The sequence below is a fragment of the Lagopus muta genome, chromosome 2 (genome assembly GCF_023343835.1).
Source record: "Lagopus muta isolate bLagMut1 chromosome 2, bLagMut1 primary, whole genome shotgun sequence".
NCBI classification, from domain to species: Eukaryota; Metazoa; Chordata; class Aves; order Galliformes; family Phasianidae; genus Lagopus; species Lagopus muta.
In genome coordinates this window covers 74,458,987-74,480,485 of record NC_064434.1, presented here as the reverse complement: position 1 = coordinate 74,480,485, position 21,499 = coordinate 74,458,987, and the positions used below count along the sequence as shown (strand labels likewise).

General features: G+C 37.6%; 1 protein-coding gene across 3 annotated transcripts in view; it reads left to right on the top strand.

The window, feature by feature from the left end:
* The window catches only part of RGS7 (regulator of G protein signaling 7), a 254,108-nt gene that overhangs the window by 15,023 nt on the left and 217,586 nt on the right, over positions 1–21,499 (top strand). The window contains exons 1-3 of one of the 3 annotated variants that reach the window (XM_048937766.1): positions 7,599–7,802; positions 8,077–8,168; positions 8,817–8,924. In XM_048937766.1, the coding sequence (XP_048793723.1) occupies positions 8,847–8,924 (78 nt within the window). In that variant the 5' untranslated portion in view covers positions 7,599–7,802; positions 8,077–8,168; positions 8,817–8,846. Of the gene's footprint in view, positions 1–7,598; positions 7,803–8,076; positions 8,169–8,816; positions 8,925–21,499 lie in introns of those variants that run through there. The other 2 variants (XM_048937765.1, XM_048937767.1) reach the window with 2 other exon arrangements.

The window sequence follows — 21,499 nt, the reverse complement described above, 5'->3', positions numbered from 1 at the left end:
TTTTTTTGGTCCAATGCCCGAAGTATTCCAGTTTGCTGTGAATCCCAGAACTTTACCTTTTTCTATCATTAATTCTCTTCTTGTTATAGGGCTAAAGGATTGTTCTTGTTTTCTGTAGTGCTCAGCTTATTTTTCACTTATATCCTTGGATTTACTTTCCTTGTCCTTAATTTTATCCTGATAATCTAATCAGTTTGCAGAGAAAATGGGATTAATCCTTGCTTCTTTTCTCTCATCCTAGCCCATCTTCTTCCTTTATCGTTGACAGCTGCGCAATTTTCATTTGGCATACAGAGTCGTGATTGTGGAGTCTGATTTCAGTCTGCTTCCTTATTAAATAAGTAGTACTGTCCTCTCCCACTGGGAAACATTTTTCTGTCTGACTGTACTCACGCTGCCTTCCTGCTTTGACTATCATGACCTCTTTATTCACTTCTCTCTGCCTCTTTCTTGTCCGTTACCAAAGACCTGTGACTAAACATCTTTCTCTCCCCCAGTGCATAGTAAGACTTCATATTCTGAAAATCTCCTGTGGATGCCTGATTACCTTTTGTGTAAAATGTTAGTACCCTATTTAGGTCCACCAAAACTCTACTTTCTTTACTCCTAGTTTACTGCTCCTTTCTGTTTCCCTTCTTTTGCAACAAAATAAGGGAGGTGGGGCTATGATTCTTTTTAGGTTAAATGTTTTATCTTATGATAAAATATCAGGCTTCACTGTTTGCCAGTAGTGAAGTAGAAGACAGTGAGAAAGCCAACTGTATATATACTTGTGTTTAACTAGAGAATGGTACTGTGCACTGTAATAAAGATAGACATGCTGGCATTTTGAAAAGATTAAATTCAATTTTATTTTTCCTAAAATAAAATCAATTTTTTTTTTTCTTATGTCTTGCATCTTTTTATTCCCTTCTCCCTCTTATTTTATCTCACTGCCTCGTTATTCCGGCTAAGAGCTACAGGTCAGGATGACTTTCCTTGCTTGCAAAATGCCTTGATACTACAGTGTATTGTAAATAAAGAAGTGTATTTTACTCATTGCCCCCTGACTGCTGAAAGCTGAGGCAAGTTTTGGCATACCAACGTTTTTATAAGAGTTTTCTTTGCTATCCATACTGTTGTAGCCTGAATGCTTTGAACTTGCATGTTTATTGTTTTTTGAACTCTTTTCCCTAACTTTCATGATCATTTTAGTGAAAATACAGACAGGGTGTTTTCACAGATACAATTTTCTTTGTCAGTCAATTATTGTAAAGAGTAGAATACTCTCAGAGCTGTGGTTTCAGGTTTTAAGGCAGTTTCCTTTAATATTTGAGGAAATATATTAAAGTTGAATGTCAGTTAATAATCATGTAACCTGAAGGGAAAATCTTTGTGATATGGAGTAAGTTCTGGAAAAGTCTCAAATTCATGCTATGGTTTGGGGGGGGGGGGGGGGGGGGGGGGAAGCAACCCTAAAAAAGCCCTTAGAATGCTCTAGTTTATGGTTCATTATGTTCATTTCAAACATAGGAATCTTTAGGTGACGCAGACACCTGCTGGCATGCTTTCTTGTGTTTTTCAGACTCTTGGGGTTCTGGATGATTTAATTACAAAAAGCTCTCACTTCAGTCTGAATGCTATATAGAATTTTAAAAGAATGAAAACTCCAGTTCTTCTTGTGAGGATATTAGTATATTTTTTTGTATGTGCATTTGGGTATAAGTGAATAAAGTTCAGTTTGTGATGCACAGTCAGCAAATTGACTCCACTTGCTTTAAAGCTTTAGAAAGACAAAATGACCTTGAGGGGCAGAGGCTATTTGATTAGATTATATGTGGATATAAGGCTGGGGATTTGTGAATGATAGGGGGGAATTTTGAAATGAAATGCAGGGGAAGGAAGGAATATGACAAACAAAGCTTTTTAAACTGCTGACCTTTTCTTTTTTTACCTACAGTGCTTTCAGCTCAGTGAATTAATTAGATTAAGTTGCATCACTCCTGGTTGCTGGAAGGATTTAGCAGAGAAGGGAATTCCAGTAGTTGCCTGTGGAGCTGAATTTGGCAATTGCAGGGAACCAATGGTAGTGTGGTGCTACCATTTACTGGATAGTTGGATAGCTGCCTCAGTTTTTATTACTTTTGTGATATGTGGAAACTTGGCTTATGTTTGGGAAAGTATATTGGAGAAGGTTTTTCTTTTTTTGTAGAAGAAACCACTTTGGGCAACTGGTAAACAAGCAAATAAACAACTGCTCCCCAAAACACAGAATGTTTCAGCTCTTACCTATTCTAGGAGCTTCTGGAAATTCTTTTGGTGTAAGCAGGGGAGGAGTGCTTGGTGGAGTAAGGAACAAATTGCATTTTTCAAAACTTCTCAGTTTTCCCTAACATGTCCTCATTAACTTCTTAAGTTAATCTCTATTTATCAGCTCAGTTCTTTGCCACACGGAATATTCCTCCATCTATTTCCTGGTGACTCCTGATAATTCCCTTATGATGCCTTTCAACAATTAATTGGTTTTGGCCCGTAACCATGGCATTCTCATACATGATGCACTTTTCTCTTTTCCTATGTAGTGTTTCTGAGTCCTCCTTTCTCTAGTCCTTTTATACCAGAGAATTCTAAAAGGATTCTAAATCAGTGATTTATTTCTAATTAATCCTTAATAAGGGGCTTATTCTTTTTGATCTGAGCAAATACAGTCCCGTAAATCAAGCCTGAGAGATTTTCTTGAGTAAAGGGATAAAGCTAGTTTCACACTTGAGAGTCTTTTTTTTTAAGCCACAAAAAACAACAACAAAAGCCCCAAGCCAAATCCCAAAGACTGTTGTTGTTGTTGGTTTGTTTGTTTGTTTTTAACCTGAAACTAGTGCCAGCTTAAATTAAACTAGTGGCTCTGCCTGAAAGAATGACTTGTAAAAATCACAGCCACTAGATGATCTTTGAGGCCCCTTCCAACTTAAGCCATTATATGATTCTCTGATTATGTTATCTTATTTCATTTAAGTTGCTCAGTAGTTAGGACTGCTATGTGAGATATGCGGCATTTCTGAAGATGTGGATATTAGCCTATGAATTTTTTATTTTTTTTTATTTTTTTTTGCCACCCAGGGGAGTGTCATAAGCAGCAAGTAGTAAGAGATGCTTGAAAACAATAGACTCTTAAAATATTTTATCTGAAGTATAGATCAAGTGTCCCATTACACAATCTCTAGGTTCATTTCATCAATAATATTGTGTCACAAAATGGAAAAAAAATCTCTAAGGGCTGTTTTGGGATTTGAGAGAGCTGGATTCTCAATCTTACTTTAGTAAGAGAGGATGCTGGCATAAAATACAAACTTGACTAAAACAAAATCTTCTTTCCTGGATGTTGGTTCTATTCCTGCATGCTGAGCTGATTTTCCAAGTTGGTGATTTAGACTTAAGAGTAAGAAAAGTAATTAATCTTGAATGTTCCAGGAAATTTTCAAGGAGTATAGTGTTGTATTTATTAATTCTGTGAACATTCTTACTATTCGATGAAATAAGGGTGTATAGCTGGTTGCGATAGTTATTTGTTTGAAAGGAAAATTAATGTTGATGAATGCTTGTTGCATACCAGAGATCGAATGTAACCTCTTTATCTTTAACTGAGAAAGACTGCCCTCTTTTGGATGTAATTAGAATTGGTTTAATTGCCAAGCTACAACTGCTTGAAGATGCCCCAGCTTTGTCTGTAGAAGCTGGTGAATTTCCATGGGTGAATGAGGTGGACACCACTTTGATATCAAAATCTATGTAGCTGTGGTTATCTATGACTGTTGTAGTCAACATCTTCAGCAGGAGATTGTTAGTTGCATTTAAGCTTCATATCATGCTATGCATAATGTATGCAGTGTGTATATATCATATTAATGAGAAAGTGGGATTTCCTTATTTCTAATAATTTCCCCTTCATGTGAGATTATGCATGGCCATAACCTAGCATATTTTCGTTGTTCTGTTTTATTGGTTCAATTTTTTTTTTCTCATTAAATATATAGAGTGCTTTAGTTACTTTTTTTACCCTCTAATTTTAAAGATCCTCTTTTCCATGTTTTGTGACTCCTTGCCCTAAGAAAATGAATGCATAGTTTCATTTTCTGCATCATAAATTGATGAAAGTAATGAAGCTTGATAGATGGGTGGCAAACCAGATGCCCATGGCTTAAAAATAAGTTTCATGAAGGAAATAGTGAAATTCGTGAAGTCAGTCCAAGGTACGTTTCTATCAAATACATACTCTAACTTGGAATAGTTTGAATGGCATTTGATGACCTACGTTAAATGAATTGATTGCCATTCATTTTTGAAGGAGCAGGTGTTCCAAATTTCATCAGAAAGGCTGTGGATTTGTTCTGGACTGTCTAGCTACCAATTCAGAGCCTGGCACTAAAACACTCACAGGTCTGTGGGATCATAAATATATCTGCTTGACTAAAGTAGAAGGGCTGTCTTTGTGCTTAACTATGCTGACAGGGGAAAAAAAAAAAACTTGGATTTTATACTTTAAAGTAGCATAGAACAACTCAAGTGAGTATTTAGGGTTTAGAGCCTAGATGAAAGGTTTCTATTAGTTTAGTATATTCAAATGTGATTGTTTATAATGCAGTTGTGTTTTAAAGACTTCATAGAATTAGACTGTACTGTTCTAAGAGTTTGCACATCATCTACTCCAAAGAACATTCAGTCTAGGTATAAAATGAGATAATTGATGGATATAGGCAGCATGCTGATGTAATGCTACAGCATTGGTCAGTATAACAGAGATAAACATTCCTGATCTATTTTAAATCCAGATAGGAAAAACCATCCTGACATGATGTTTTGATTTAAAAATGCCTGTGTTATGTGTACCATGTGCTTATGATGGTATCGGAATACTTGAGTTGTATTGACAATGCCAACTAAACACAGAAAATGTAGTCACCACCTTGCTAAATCATGTGTACTTTATTGCCTTGTTAGATAAATCTGCCCCTTGGCAGCCTTTCCCATCATCATTGTTTTATTAATGAGTAGTTTTGCTTTGCATTTTGAAACAAGACATTCCTCTTCTGGCAGACTGTGCTTTCTGAGGATGCTAATGCAGATTGTATATGAAATGAGTGATGACTCTCAATGTGACAAAACACGTAAGTAATTTATGAATTATAAAGCCTCTTATAGGCTACTGAGCAAGCATATTCAACTGTGTGAGGATGAAATTATCATATCAGTTATGTATTTTTAAAAGAAATTAATTTCTTTTTTACTTGCTTTTACGAAGCAGTCCACTCCAGGGTCTGTTTCATCACAAAATAGTGGCAGACAAATTTTGTTAGGTTGTTTCCGGTTTTCTCTTTCGTTTAGACCTCTCAGAAATCAGAGCTTCTTTTCCATTTTGACAATGGACAAACTGGTGAAGACTTTTTGATATGCTTCAGTGTAGGAAGTCTGTAGTTAAGAGATAAGTAGCAGTGATTATTGAATGACTTTTTTATTTTCAAGGACAAGACTAAAGACTGTGAAATATTGTTCCTTTCATTGATCCTTTGATGTTAATGGGCAAACACATACTGATTTCAGTAGGTCTAGATTGTTGCTCTGTCTGCATTTTTGAACAAATTTACTTTAGAACTTGATTTATGATAATTAACTTATTTCCAAAGAAAATATCTAAGCCTTGCCCAGCTAGTATGACATTTTCATTTTTTTTCTTTATTTGCAAAATTAATCAATGTTTGAAGAAAAAAATCATGATTGGAGGCAGCACAGCCAAAATTCTACCTCAGCTGGAGATACCCCTGCCTTTATTTATTTATTTTTTTTTTTAAGAGAGTCTCAGAAAATAAAAGCTTGGAAATACACTGCCTAAGTTAGTCAGCTTTGGGGAGTTTTTCAAAGACATAATACCCACCAAAATCTTTTTGCTTATGGCAAATAGGTAGATTAGAGACATCTTGTAACATCTTTGTGTATGTAGTCCAAGAATTCCAGTACAAAATAATTTTTTGTAGTATTTTTTCACTTGAATTTATAATTAGGTCAGGCAGAGTAAGAAAACAAGCATGAGACTTCATTGGAAACTTGCTTATGATTGTTTTTTTTTTACATCCTTTGACACAAATTCTATACCGAGTGTTGGCTGGCCAAGTAAATGGAAGGAGCATGTGTATAATACACATTTTTTGTGGTGTTTTTTTTTCCTCCTCTTCAAATTTGAAGTATATAGTATACAGTTCTTGCTTTTGCTCTGAAAAATTTGAACAACTGCAGAATAAGAAAGAACATAAGTTTATTTTACTGCCATACAACTATTCTTGATGTATCTTGGAAGATATTTCCCTTGACTGTCGGTACATTTCTGAGCTACTGCAGCGCTGCTTACTTAAGAAGTGTGTGCTGAATCTAGGGAAATTTTGTTAGGTCATTTCAGCTTTTACTTCTGCTTTCCCTGAAGAACATTCATATTCATGCTTGGGGTCTGCTCTCTACTACAGTGTGTGTTACAGTGCCACTTTTAATCCTCTTTCTTTCCTTAGCTTTCTGAGAAGTCCAGATCAGCCCTGTCCTGTCTCCTTTACCATGCAGTGGCCACTGTGACTCACTATTGATGCCTTAGCTTGTCACGTTCACTTTTGAAAGGACTTCAAGATATTTGCAAAGTTTGGAAGAGGAGTTACTAGCTAACAGTAGGTTCTACTGTTCTCCTAGGCTAGAACTTCTAGCAGGATGTCATTAACGTTGAATCTCTTTGAGATGGGAGAAAGGTAGAAAAAATGGAATGATGCAGTAGTTGAAATCTCTGTGCTTGACTTGTGCACTTCTAGCAGTGTGCAATCCACAAGGTGAAGTGCAAACACAATGTGACTTTTTTTTTTTTTTTTTTCCCCAAGATCATCCTTGCAATAAGAGCTTATGTTTTCAGAAAGGACACCTTCAAACAGAGATATCCCAAATCTAGCCAGTTAGGTGTTCTTGTCCTGTTCTTGTGGGTGTTGAGTGCAAGGCATTTCAATGCTTTTGGAAAATGAAAGCATTCTAATCTATGTGATGAAAAAGCATGACTTAAGAGACCTTATTTTTTATTTTTACCGTGGTCAGCTCTATGCCTTTGCAAATCAGGCAGTTGCCTGCATACAGCAAAGCAGCCTTGATGGTGTCCTGAGGTGTCCTCGGAACTCCTTCCTGCTGGCTGGAACAGACTCGCTCTCTGCTCCCCTGCTGCTCAGAGGTCTGCAGTGCCGACAGGACACGAGCTCTCCCCAGTTCATCCTGGAAAAAATACGGAAGCGCCCAGGCAGAGGAACGGGCAGATAGATCCCTGTTACTGTCGGGAAATGTGTAAGAAGGAGACAGGTGACATCTGCTTCCCCTTAGTCTTTCAACCCCGACTCCTCTTTTCCTTCGCTAGCCCGCATTTGTCTTCCTGCCCAGCCCTCGGGCCGTCCGATCTCATTTACGGGGTCTATCGCCAGATCCGCAGACAGCTGTAGTTTCTTGGCCGCGGGTTTCGGTGTTGGGCCGCTGCGTGGCGGAGCGGCGGCGGCAGCGCAGCACAGCAGCACCTTTGACGTGCCCGTTCCCCACGTGACGGCCGCTCCATTGCGGGGCGGGCGCTGAGCTGCCGCCGCTCCGCCAGAGCGGGGAGAGCCGCAGCCGCAGCGTGTGTGCGTGCGCGCGTGTGTGTGATGAGCGATCGCCGCGTCCCTCCGCCCGCCGCCGGCTGACACCCCCAGCGCCGGGCGCGCCAGGAGCAGCGGCAGGAGGAGCCGAGGAGCCGCGGCCACCCCGCACTGACCTTGGCCCGGGAGGTAACCGAGCTCCGCGCCCTCCCCGCGGCCGTGCCGAGACCTCTCAGGCGCCGCTGCCGCTGTCCGCGGTGCTGAAAGCGCCGCGCCGCGCTGCCCGCAGGGCTCCCCCGGCCCTTTGCCGCTGGGAGGTGCGGGCACGGCGGGGCAGGCGCCGGGCGGGGCGTGCCGAGGGCGAGATGCGGCTCAGCCCCCATCGGGAGGTCTGGGGAAGGGTTCGGGGGGGCTCCGGGAGGAGATGCTTGGGGCAGAGCTTAGTGCGCCCCGCTCTCCGCAGCCTCCGGTGCCGTCTGTAGATGGAGCACATTCTTACACCTGCGTGCAAAGCCGGAGCTACAGCAGGAGCTGAGCGCTCAGTGCGGCTCCCGGGTGAGCGTGGGGGGGGGGGGGAGGGGGGAGGCTGGGGAGGGCGGGAGGAGCCGGGGCTGGCGGCTCAGACGAGGCTTTGCGGTGAACTCCGATGAAAGTAGCTGAAAGCAAGCGGGAGCGCGTTGTCGTGTTTTTGTTTGGTGCCAAGAGAAGTTTTTAAGGAGGCTGTTCTTCTTACCGTGTGTTTGAGGGTTGTGGAAGTTGCTTTTGTTCGAGCCGTGAGATTAAGGCAGACCTGAACACAAAGTCTTGGGCCCTGTCAGTCCTCCCCCCCCCCCCCCCCCCCCCCCCCCCCCCAAAACTCTGGTCAGGAGGGTGCTGAGCATCCCTGGTTGGAAGTGCATATCAGGAGGGAATACGTGGGGCGAGGCTCCTCATGATGTGGTGGTTAGTGAGATGTCAGGGAGCTATTTGGAGCAACAATTCATTAATGTCTGAATTAGATTAACATGTTACATTCATTATTTACAGGCAAAAGAGAGTAGTGACAATAAATGCTGAATTAGCTTCAATGTAAATATCTGTAGCAAAGTTTAGAGCATACACTGAATCTAATAACATCTTGGTATAAAGTCACATCCATTAATCATCAAGGAGGGAAGGAGACCTGAGGAAGTGTCTTACTGAGACCACTTGTACCTTTTACAGCGCACCAAAAGCGGATCAAATCTGTGGGACATGGCACAAGGAAATAATTATGGGCAAAGCAGCAATGGGGTGGCTGATGAATCCCCAAACATGCTGGTGTACAGAAAGGTAAGCTTTGTTTTATGAAATCTGAAGAAGGTGCTTCAGGAAATGGTGACGTCCTGGACTCTTTAGCTTAGAAAGTGAGACCATTGTTTTTACTGTTTCTCTCCACCTTCCCGAAGAGAAGCTACTGCTCTGCTTTGCCATGAATGGAGCAGTGTGATTTCAGGATGCAGTCACCTGATATGAATTTGGAATGTTTTGGCTGCTGACATTTATGCTACCTAAGGCAGATCAAATGGCTTGTGAGAACTAGATCTATATCTCAGGAACTGCAGCGACTCTTTTTTATGAAGTGACTAGATTTCTTGTTTTGAACAGCAAATTATATGTGCCTCAACTTTGCATCGTGTTCAGAAACCATTTAGAATTTGAAATCTTCATGTATTTACTTCATTTTATGCATTGAAACATATGGCATGTGATGGTGGTGATGTGTCAGAGTCTGGAAAATGTTGTGGGTTCAAGTGTTCACTCTCAAAATCTAGTAGTAAAATGAATGCATGTATTATACTTATCTGCAGTCACCAGAACATAAAACCAGAAAAATTGAAACAAAACACAACATGACAACACAAACATACACTCTGGGGATTCTCTCTGGAAAGCATTTCTAATGTAGTTATTCTAATGCCATCAATACACAAATTTTCAGATCCTGAGCTCCAACAGTGTGATTTATATAGCTTCTACACTTTCATTTTTGTTAAAGTAGGTGCTTGGGGATTTTGTGATGGGTTGATACATTATTACTTTTCTTTATTTTAAACTTGACAATTGTGTTTATTATCATGATTTTTTTATTCACTGGGAGAGTGACACATTTTCATAATGCAGAGGAATAGCTGTTCTTGCAAATTGAAATATGTAATTACACAGCTACTTGTTTATTCCTAGAATGCAGTGCTTTCTAACTTGTTTGTGGTTGTTTCTGTCAGGTGGAAAAATCAATACTTTTTTTCTTAGAGCCCTCAACTTTTCTTTTTGCAATTTAACTGTAATACAAAATATCTGATACATATTCAGATAAATTTTTGAGGTGAACTGAGGTATCACCGTATCTGTGATGTTTTTTCCTCAGAAATTATAAAATAGTTTCAAAATGAAGACTGTTACATACTCTATTTTTTCATTATTATTTTCAAATATGTTGCTGATTTCAGTGAGTTTCAATGGTATTATCCATGATTTGCCATTTTGGAAAATTATGCTTTTACACAAATGAGATTTATGAACTTAATCTTAGTTATACATGCGTGTAAGAATAGACAGCTGGAAAAAATACAGTGTACCTCATCACTAACTTGACAAGTGTGTTTCAATATGAAATAATGTGCATGAATTTATATGTAAAAAACATGCTGTGCAGATATAAAGCAATATAGCGAAACTTATTGTCCTTTATAGGCTTCTGATGTTTTTGAAGAGTATCTTTTCATATTTGACATGTACTTCTATGCTGAAAAAGTGCCTATTTAGTAGATGGGGGGGGGGGGGGGAGGGGGGGGGGAACGGACAGACGGACAGAGAAACAGTTTGTCTTTTTTTGTCTTTTCCAGTGGTGTGTATGTCTGAGTAGCGGGCTGAGCTTATCATCCATTATATTTAGTCTGACCTTATGCCACAATTTAACACTGCCCCTGAGCAGCCTCCAGATTAAAAGGAAAGTTCTGAGGCGGATGACCAAAATGTTGGTGATTCAGAGAAAACTTGAAAATGAGGAGTGGAAATAGGACCTAAGGCCTCATGTAGTCACTCAGTGTCAAATACCTTTTCAGTAAATCAAAGGCATGGGGATGGTATCAATTTGTATCATCTCCAGTATAGCAGTGGTTCTTCTCTTGATGGTAAAGTGCAAGTGGTGTACTGAGTGTTAAACTTTCACGAATACTGACCTTCTACGATATTATCTGCCATATTTATTTTTATACACTTCAACATATGTTATATATATATTTTTTTTTTTGGCATAGTAAATCATATGTAAAACATAGTAAGATGGTTAGCGTACAAAGAGTATAAAGTAAGTAGTCCTTCCTTTGGGAGAAATCAAGAAATAGGCAACAAAATAATAGATAACCTTTTCAAAAATTACCTACCTTTTTCTGTAATAAGATATTGGTGTAGGTGAATGTTTTATAAGTTCTGTCTAGAGCATAAGAGAAAGATAGGTAGAAGTCATTTCAATTGAGAATATATAATCTCCGAATATCATTCTTTAATAGCAACAGCTAAATCATGGGATTCCTTGTAATACATTAGAAAACACAATACGTCTGTCATAGTGTTGGAAATGAAATTGTTGTGCAGAGTGAACAAGGAACTAGATTTGCTGGCTTCATGAAGAACTCTTTTTTTTTTTTTTTTCCTTTGGCCAACTGAAAAAGTATTAATAGTTGTTAGAAAAGAAAAAAATAAGTGCTGTTGGCTGGCTTCAGAAGGAAAATAACACTACTGAAATACACAAATGCTGGAATATTTTCTTGCTGTAGATTATACAGTGTCAACACAGGGATTAGCACAAGTTTTGTGACGTGTGTCTGCAAGGACTAGGTGAGATACCTCTCTTGTGATAATGAAGAACTGAAATTTGACCATGATAAATAAAGACAATGCCTTTGGCTATAAAACATGACTTAGTAGTTTTGGTTATTCTTTTAGTTTAACTCCCAGACGCTATCTGAACTAAATACAACCTAAGCTACGTGTAGTTTCAGACTTGGATTTCCTAAATCCTCATTCTGTCAGGAGTATTTTATAGAAAATGTAAAATCCGCTCTTTACGGAATGACATTTTGGTGTTTGAAAATTAAGTATTTAAAGCTTTGAATTGTTATAGAGTTATTATTGCACTTTAAGTACATAGAAAAGTATTGACATGTAGGCTCATTTTTTTTGTTACTGATTTTTATTTTTTTTTAAATGTTTTTAGTTTGTCTTTGGTTTGTGATTAGTTACTCATCTGGGAGATTGAAGAAACACAGGTTGTTGAAATGCAGGATAGAATATTAAGTGTAGACAACGTATTATAGTTGCCTGTATTCTCAGAGAAAGAAGAGTTTCATTGCATTCTGCTTTCAGAAATGAAATATATTTTATGCTGAATTTTTGAATTAAATATTCTGTGCATGTCTAATTCTGAATGCTTATTTGACTCTGATAGAAAGGGTAGTAACAAACATAAATAGCTCCATATATCATTTTTATCCTGACTCTTAAGATGCTTGTACATCAGTGCTTTTATGCCTTGGGGAATACTTTTTATTTTAATAGAATGTCAGTTGCATTATTCTATTTGGCTATCAGCCTAATTATAAAGTAATGACATGTGACACATCATTAATACTGACATACCTTGGAAAAAGTCCCGATTTTTTTTTCTGCCAGTAGCCTGAGGCCAACATGAAAAATTTAAAACTCCTGCTTTTACTTCCCCTCCAACAGAGTCCATTTCAGTCGGCACTTAAAAGACATAAGACATTAGAATGCTTGCTCTTTGCTCATACAGGAATCTTAGATTTCAGCAACACTAATTTAAGGCTGGAAGTTGAGTCTTAAAGACAATACTTCAAATGTAAATGAGGTTTATAATGTGCAGTTTTCCCTAGTTTCAGAGCTTAACTTATCCTGTTTCATCTTCTGTGTGCCGCAGATAATTAAATAAGTAGAAGTTGCATTTTGAAGAACCTCATTTTAGACATACTGCTGGTCCTTCTAAACCTTTGTTTATCTTTCTGTTCTTTTCTTAGTCAAGTATAGGCTGAAAGGATTAAGAGTTCTAATTTGGGAAGTTGATGGTTATTACATTGCTGTCTGAACTAGCTTCATTTGAGGGGTGATAGCCTTATTTTGTAAGGTTGCCCTAGTCTGAGTTCTTGTGATTGAGACTTGGATTCTCTGCTTTCCTCACTGCCCCACATGTTAAGAGCTTTTGCCAAAGCTGATTAGAATTAGTAACAGTTGATGCTTCCAGTATTGTAATGAAGCTACGGAGGTGTTCTTTTGTGTCAATTGTTGAAGGTCATATGCCAGTGCCCCTGTACTGAAAATGCTAACTTTGTGATCTCAGGTACTTCTTAGTTTACCGTCTTCTGATATTCCTGCTAGAAGCTAAGCTTCCCAGGTGTGATGCTTTAAAAATCTTGTTGTAAAAGAGCATTAGAACACTGTTACCAATTTCTAGTAACCATTATTTTCTGCTTGTACGAGAGATGACTTCCAGTGTTGACTGCATATAATGTGATGCTCTCATGTGGCTTTTATCAGGTGTTCATTTGAAGATTGTTAGAAAAAAATTGTGAGAACTGTATTCCCTAGAGCCTGTGAGATCAAGGAAGGACGTAGTAGGTGGGATTTTTTTAAGTGCTGTCACTCAGTTTGATAAGAGAAGAATTGCGCTGATGCACCGTGTTTCTGAATATGCTGTCGCAACCTATGCTTGCATCTTGCTTCCAGTGAAAACTGCAGAGTTTGCTACCACTGTGTTGTAAGTGCAAATGCTAGGGCAGACTAAAGGATGTGAAACGTAGTTTAATTAAAAATAGATGAATATACACAAAATGTAGTTTCTTCTGAGAAGAGTAGTGGTATTGCTGCAGTTAGTGTAGAGTGTGGATGCTGCTTTTGGTTTCATTCTGATTCTCCTAGGTACACAGTTGACTTTGATATATCCACGTCTATGGACCTCAGGAATTCCAATTGTAAAAATAGCATTTTCCTCCCTATTCAGTGTGAACATCATGGGGATGTTGTCATGCTGTTCTGGAGTGGTTGGTTGCTGTTAAAGTAAAATAGATGGTATGTAGGGGGCATGAACTCGATACTGAAGGGCAGTATATTTACTAGATTCTGTGGAGTGCCTTTCATGTGGTGAGACTACATTTTGTGTTATGGTCTCATCTCTCTTCATACTAATTTTTTCCATTGTATCTTCCTGCTGTGCCACCTGATGCTCTATCCCATCCTGGAATGCTTACTGTCAATGCTAGCTAGAGCATATATGCTTTGGCATCATTTGTGATAACAGTGTTATAAAGGAATTGACTGTCTCACAACTATACAAAATCACCGAAATGCAACCCAAGGAAACTTGATTAAAAATACTTATACTTGAGTCTGCATGTGGCTGGATCTGCAGATGTGCTCCATATATTTACTTTGGTGATTCCTGCTGATGTTTTTCTTGCTTTCTGTTCTCCTTGTTCTTTCACTAGTTATAGAAACGTATGAAGTGGTTTTGCAGTGAGAAGTTTACTGCTTCATACCGTTCTGAACTTGATGTGCACAGATCGCTAGCACTGCGGTGTTTTTGTATTTGACAGTAGAATTCTGTGCTACCATGCTACTTCCTTTCTCCATCCCATGTGTGCTATCTGAAAACTGTATGTGCCTGTTTTGATTGTGTATTGTCATTTTTAGTTTCTTTCCGTTTTGCCTTTGAAACAGTCTACATTTGTAACTATGGAAACGATGCTATTGACAGCAATGCGCAATTCGAAGTAAGAAATTGTTTGTTCTGGAGTTATGAGTTTTGTTTTCTTCAGAATTGCAACGTGCTTTCTAAGTGCAGGGTTTTTTTTTTTTTTATGGTTATATGTTGTCATCTGGTACAGGTGAAACATACAAACCGCTCTTCAAATCAATCTGTAAAGGCTGCTAAAAGAGAATAAATTGTTTGTGAAGTCCATTTACAATTGAAATGACAGATGAAACTGTGAAGAAATAAAAAATAAATTTAGAATGAGGTTGTCATCAGAACATGTCTGTTTAACATAGTATAAAACTTCTCAGGCAAAATGTTGGGGAAGGGATTAAACAGTGGCTGTATAACAAAATACAGTGTAAACATATGGTTTTCAAACATATCTCTGCACAGAGATATCTCTTTTGTAACAGATGCATATGGTTATTCTCTGTGCTACCAGTGAACAAGCTGAGGCATGGCAGTAACACGACAAAGCAGCGGAAAAGCTAGAAGTTATTGTTGTTATTATTATTATTATTTTGTGTGTGTGTGAAATAGAAAATACAGTTTTCTACAGAAGAGGGAAACATCAGTGCCAAGCTTGCAAAATATTACCTGGAATGTCTCCAATACTTTCCATCATTATTAGTTACTTTATTTAATGAATTACAGCAGTAGGGGGAAGGAGTTGGAAATGTGTGAGCTGAACTGTCTGTGGACCAGAGTTTGGAACTGTAGCTTCATCTGAAGAGAGAACTGCTGGAAGTTTGTGCAGGAAAGCAGGCTGGTCTAAAAAAAAAAAAAAAAAAAAAAGTGGAAACAGCAATAGTGGCCCTTCGTAAAGCCATCATAACAGTCAGGAAAGTCTTCTACTGGATAACACATAAACTTCTTAACTGTCAGGGATGAGAGCTTGGTATAAAAAAACAAAAACAAAAAACAAACAAACAAAAAACACAAAAAACCAAACAAACAAAACAAAACAAAACAAAAAAACAAAAAAAACCCCAACAAACTACCAAACAAAAAACAATCTGAAACATGGCAGAGAAATGCAACCTGCAATATTTAAATGTCTGTATGTTGCAGCCTGTTAAATTGTTCAAAAATACATTCAGGTAATAAGAAAAAAGTTCAAATGTATATATTTTAATTAGAACTCAAAATGTTTTTTAAATTGTGAGAGTTCAGAAGTAATTGTATGACAGGTTTTGTGACAGCATATGTAAGATTTTTTTTTTTTTTTTTTTTCTCCCTTTCAGACTGTTGTTGAACTCCCCAAAATAAGGAGTTGGTCTGTATTGTGAGCATTCAATTTTTCTTTGAAAAGTGACAGGCTAAACCAACTTGTGTTGAGTGTATGTGGTACTTTGTGGTGGGTGGTTTATAATCTTTGGGTTATTTAACCTTCCACAATTGGGGCCCATTTTGAGCTTACATGCGTACCTCTGAATGCTTCATTCTTCAGATGCTGCTATGGTTTTCTTTCAATTTATTTGCATATGTGTATGCAAATGTGTTTATGTATCTCTGCAGCTCTGAGAAGCTCCTTTATTTCTGAGGTGAACAGGGCATTGCGCTTTTTCTTACTTTTACTACCAGCTTTTCCTTCAAGTTGTGATACTGCTGTTGATGAATTAGAAACTGGAGAAATGACATCATAATGTATGTTTCATCTGCCTTTGCCATAGGAAATATTTAAGTCCATTGCTTGTTTTTCAAGTATTTTACCATTATTGGGCTATTAATTAATTAGGGTCGTCTTTGCTAACCTCTAAATGGAATTTGAAGTGTAGTTGATCTTTAGTGTTGCTCACATCAGAAGGTGAAGGGTTTGTCATGTTGTGTTCAAACAAAAGATGTGGTGATTTCATTTTGAAAAACCTTAAGCAAGATCTGAATAGATCCTGGCCAGACAGAAATATACCCTTGACATACTTCTCAGATTCTTGCATGGCTTTGTGAGAAGATGTTCCTGAGAATTGCATTTCAGGTAAAATGAGAATTTTGAAAATGTCAGCTCTTCTGCATCATTTCTGCTGCAGTTTGTTTTTCTTCTTCCTTTGACTTATGGAAATCCCATTCAGCCAACATAATGTGTAGTTGTAGAGAGGAAGGTTTGCTCCACAGAAAAAGAGATATCAAATTCAGTGCAGTTCAGATGTACAGGGATCATCTAGCTGGAAGTGAAAATTTCTTCCTTCAAGGACCAAAGAAATATTTTCTTTCTATTCCATTTATTGTTGGTGTAGGAAAAAAAAAAAAAAAAAAAGCTTGTAGCCTTCGTGGAAATTATTTTTGGAAGGAATATTATACCAACCAAACACTACTTTTGTAATATGATTGAGTCATAATTGACCAAAATTGCATAAACATGAATGGGAAGATTGGTTTAGTGAGCATATAAAAGTGTAGTAGTCTTCAGTGTCTCGTACATATAAGGTAACAGTATTGTACCTTTCCTTCCATGCTGTTGAAATGAACTGCACATATTTGTCTATACAATTCATTCCACCTGTATATGCATTGCAACAGAAATAAATCAGTATTTTCTTGCTCTTTGGGATTCTGTTTTCAGTACTAAAGTATTTTGTAGAGCTGTTATTCAAAGTGCCCTAAATTCTGGTGGAAAAACATAGTTTTTTCTGAACTACTTTTTATTTCAGGATGAATAAGCAGTTTACTGAATACCTTTTAAAAGAAAGACATTAGGGCTTCTTAACACCTACACTTCTCTGAATTACAGACTGTAAAATATATAAATCTGTGAACTAGATTCTGCCCTCAGGTACAGTTTCACCGTAGCTCTTGATATCAGTGGGAGCCATACATTGCATTTGATTATAGAATCAGTATCAATATAGAAGAATGGCAAAGCTCAATAAAAACAAAACATCTCCCCCTCAAAATTACATAAACTCGAGGTGTTTTATGGTAAGAATTCTCATCACGTGGCATGCTTTTGTCTGTATGCAGTGCAATATCTGGAACATCTCATGGCTGTACCATGATGTTGGCATATTTGGTGATATGGGTGAGAAATGTTTGGTCTGAAGAATAAACTCAGTATTGTAAAACGGGATGCCTTCTTAGTAGTGAGTGTAGAACTTAATGTATGAATTAATGCTGTCATAGAGGGCCACACTGAGATTTCTCTATGGGTAGAGTAGTTTATTAAAATAAAAGCTGTGTCATCTGTAATATAGATAATCTATACTATAATTAAACTTGATGCTATTCTGTGAAGTTTAACTGTTCATTTTCTACAGAGTACCCTAAATTTATCAAAGTACAAATTAGATACTAAAGTACTATTATCATAGGAATTCTACTTTTAGCTATATAGAACAAGAGTTCTACCCAGCTGCTCACAGTATTACTAGATTTCAAATGTCTCCATTTTTTTCATAGTTACTAAGCAACCACAAATCTCATTCAAGTTGCTAAGAGGTAAAGTTTTTTAGTAACTTTTCGTGTAATTTTTTAGTAACAAATTGTGTCTCTTGTGCTAACTGAATCAAGCTGGGGGGAGGGGGGAGAAATAAGGTTCTGGTTCCTGAGGTTAAAAGTACCAAACAGTGTCCATCAGAAGGGAAGAACCATATTATTAATGCTCATGAGGCTAAAACATTTGTTTGGTGTCCTAAGAAAGAGGAGAAATGCTTTTCTTCCTAATACATAATCTACATCTACATTTTTTACTTTCAAAGATTTAATCTTTGATCAGTTAATACACTCCTTGGTAGGGTCTCTTCGCATCTTTCTTGTAGGTCCTCTTTAAATACTGGAATTTCCAATTTTTGAGCAATTATTCTATTGCTGAACTGTTCTTGCGACCTGAACTACTTTGTTACATTCATTGTGAACAAAAATAGTTCTGATCTTACTTTCTCTTTACCAGCAATTCCACTAATGTTAAAATTAAATTTGGATCTTTAAGTGCATATTCAGATAATACTAAATACACTGTTGTTCTCCTTCAGGTAATGTTTGTTGTTTGTGTCTCATTCAGATGTATATCCAGATAAAAAGTGTGCAGATGATCTATTACTATAATTTCATTTGTATTTTTGTATTTATCTGATTTGATGGATCTGTAGCTGTCATCACATGAACCTTTTTGACAGAAACTCGGGAGCACAGTTGATCAGGAAGGCCATAACCAGCTGTATTGTCTCTGGGATTCTTTTGTTTTATGTATTTTTTTTTTTTTATTTAATTGTTTTTGCTCTCTAGAAATTAAGGGATAGCTTTGATTCCAGTATGTTGGAGTTGGAGTCCTTTCTAGTTCTGTATTCTGGTGTTTAGGAGCTGTCATTTTAAGCTATGGAAAATAAGGTGTCCTACAGCTATGAACTTGTAAGTCTAGATTGGTTCTGTCTTTCCAACTTGCAAAGACAACCATGGATGCTGAGATTTCAGTTTACACTGGAAGGATGTTACACAGGATCATGTATGCATTTTTAAGTTCCTTTGATTGGTCTTCCATTTATTTATTTAAATATATTGAGGAACTACTTTTCACGCTTTGACTTTGAACTGAAATGCTTTTTTGAGTCCTGTGTTTCTTGAGCTAGATGATTTTATGATGCTTGGTTTCTCTCAGAAGTGTTAAAAGACTTGGAGTAAGTTCAAGGAAAAAGAAAATCGGCAAGTGAAGCATTGAAGGGAAAATATTTAGCATTTCATCATTTTGTCACTTGCAGAGTGTTCATGAGCCATACCAGGGTTGAGTGAGGCCAGCAAGAATCTGCAGGTGTTTTTGGAAATAATGCTGGAGCTTCACTAGGTGGTGCTCTTCCCCCTGGGTAGTGAACAAACATTGCACTGTAGTTCTGGCAGGGTTTCTGTTGAGGAAGAATGGAGTACTGGCTCATAAACTATGTCTTCCATGGTAGGTGTTGGTGTTGATGTCCTGGTGAAACTGCTAAAAGCACCAAAGATAAACTAGATCAGTTCATTCTTTCTGCAGTTACTAGGGTGGAAAGCCTTTACTATAATCATGAGTTCATCAACCAACCTAAGAACTGGAGCTTATTACCTGCACTTATTAAACATAAGAGACTGTTGGGATTTAGTTTTCTGCTAGCAAGCTGAAAATATAATTTCTGTGCATTAAATTCTGCACTCTTAAGTGTAAAAGGAAGATGGCTAAGAGATTTGGGGAGACTACTCAGTAGAGGCTGAGACCAGGTAACTTTCGTCTATTTCTTTCCTCAGAGCGTGGAATGGTCTTTGCCTCTTCTTCAGAATAATGTGTCAGGATCACCAAGTGGAGCTTGTTACAAATTCAATCATTCACATGATTTGTTCCTAGATGTTTGTGGTTTTGGTTGTTCTGGTAGGCCTTAGCAAGAAGAAACTGATTTCTGTACAGTCTCACATTTCTCCATTATCTCACTTTTTGAGCTTATTTAATCCATCGTAAGACATGGTAAATGGATTTTAGATGAGTATTCAAATTTGACATGAATATCTTAGCATCTGTTGATGGTTTAGCCATATTGTTGGCTATGTCTAAATATTTTAGTCCTATTCTTTTTGCAAGCTATGTTGAGTAGATAGAATACTTACATGCTTATTTATTAGTCAGTTATACTTAAGAGTGTTAGCAGAAGCAATCAGCATGAATGTGTTTTTAGCTATCCTTCTGACAATCTTTCTCAAGATGGAAGCGTCTGTTAGACGCAGTTGAGGGGGAAAATGTTTCCTTCCTGATTTTTTTTTTTTAAATTAATTTAAGCAGTGATTTCTTTTTCTTCTTTTTACATGGTAGATGTAGACACAGGATTTTACTCTGTGTGTGTCCAAGTGCAGAATAAATGCTGTCCTCACTCAGGTTATTAATGCTCTTGAAAATTACCAAAGTTGTTTCTGTGCAAGCAAAATGCTATAGAAGTTCTTATTCACTAGTGTCCTGATGGTAGCACGCTAGAAGTGTGAAAAGTAGGTTTTTTTCACCAAAGTCGGCAATACTATAGAGTGATCTAAATGAAATCTTATGTTTTGTTTGTATTTTCCAGTTTCCCTTCAAAGTAAATATCACTATTAAAGCAGTGAATGACTTCTGACAAGTGAGAATAAATGAGACGTTAGTCAATAGCCAGCGTAACTCCTTTTTCATGAATGGAGATATGAATGATGCCTCGAGGATGTAGTTTGCATTAGAATATAGTAGAAAAGCAGTGGCCAATAGAATACTGCACTGAAATGCATTAGTAGTCATACTTTTTGCTAATGCTAGGATGATTTGTGATGAATGGTCTGTTGTATCACACTTCTAATCTGTCAGATCCCAGCCTATTGCCTTTTATTTAAGATTCAGTGTGGTCTTGCAGAGGGAGACTGAGCATGGGAGAAATAAGGTTATCTGTGTTGTGCAGCTGAAGGGTTTTGGGAAAAAAAAAAAAAAATCCATATCAAGGAAGCAAAAAACCTTATAGGCCCTTTGCGCTTAGCTGTTTTGGAAATATATAGATATTACTTAAATGGATGAATCAGTGTGTATCTTAAAAGTAAACAACCCTTACCTACATTTTTGAGAAAGAAAATTGGAACTACAAAAACTCTTCATTTGTACAGTACTGCAAAAACTGTAGATTCCTCATGGCTGGTGAATTGTACTATCACAAGAACACAGAGCAAAGAAGCTTGTCTAAAGTCAAATACTGCATTTAGAAAATAAGGCACCGAGAACATGGATATGATTCATTGTTCTGATTTCCCATTTGACAAAATGGTAGCAATTTTGTTCCTCTGTTTTCCATTTGTAATTTATAGAGAATTAAACTAAACTTTAAAGGGACGCTGAAGATAAAGCTAATTATGTTTTTGGACAGCGGGTAGTATGGTGATGGCAGTATCACTGCAATGAATATTGCCTTTTTTTCCCTCATAATTGTTTTTCCAGTTACATTTTTAGAATTCGCTGTGATTATGTGATTCATTACAGTTCTAACCTTTGACTTTCTGATTTAAAAAGTTCTGTATTATTAAACAGACTTGCATGACTGCTGAGGACTGGCCAGCATGCCAGAATCATAGAATCACTCAGGTTGGAAAAGACCTTAAAGATCATTGAGTCCAACCACATACTACCTTAACTCGAACAACCCTT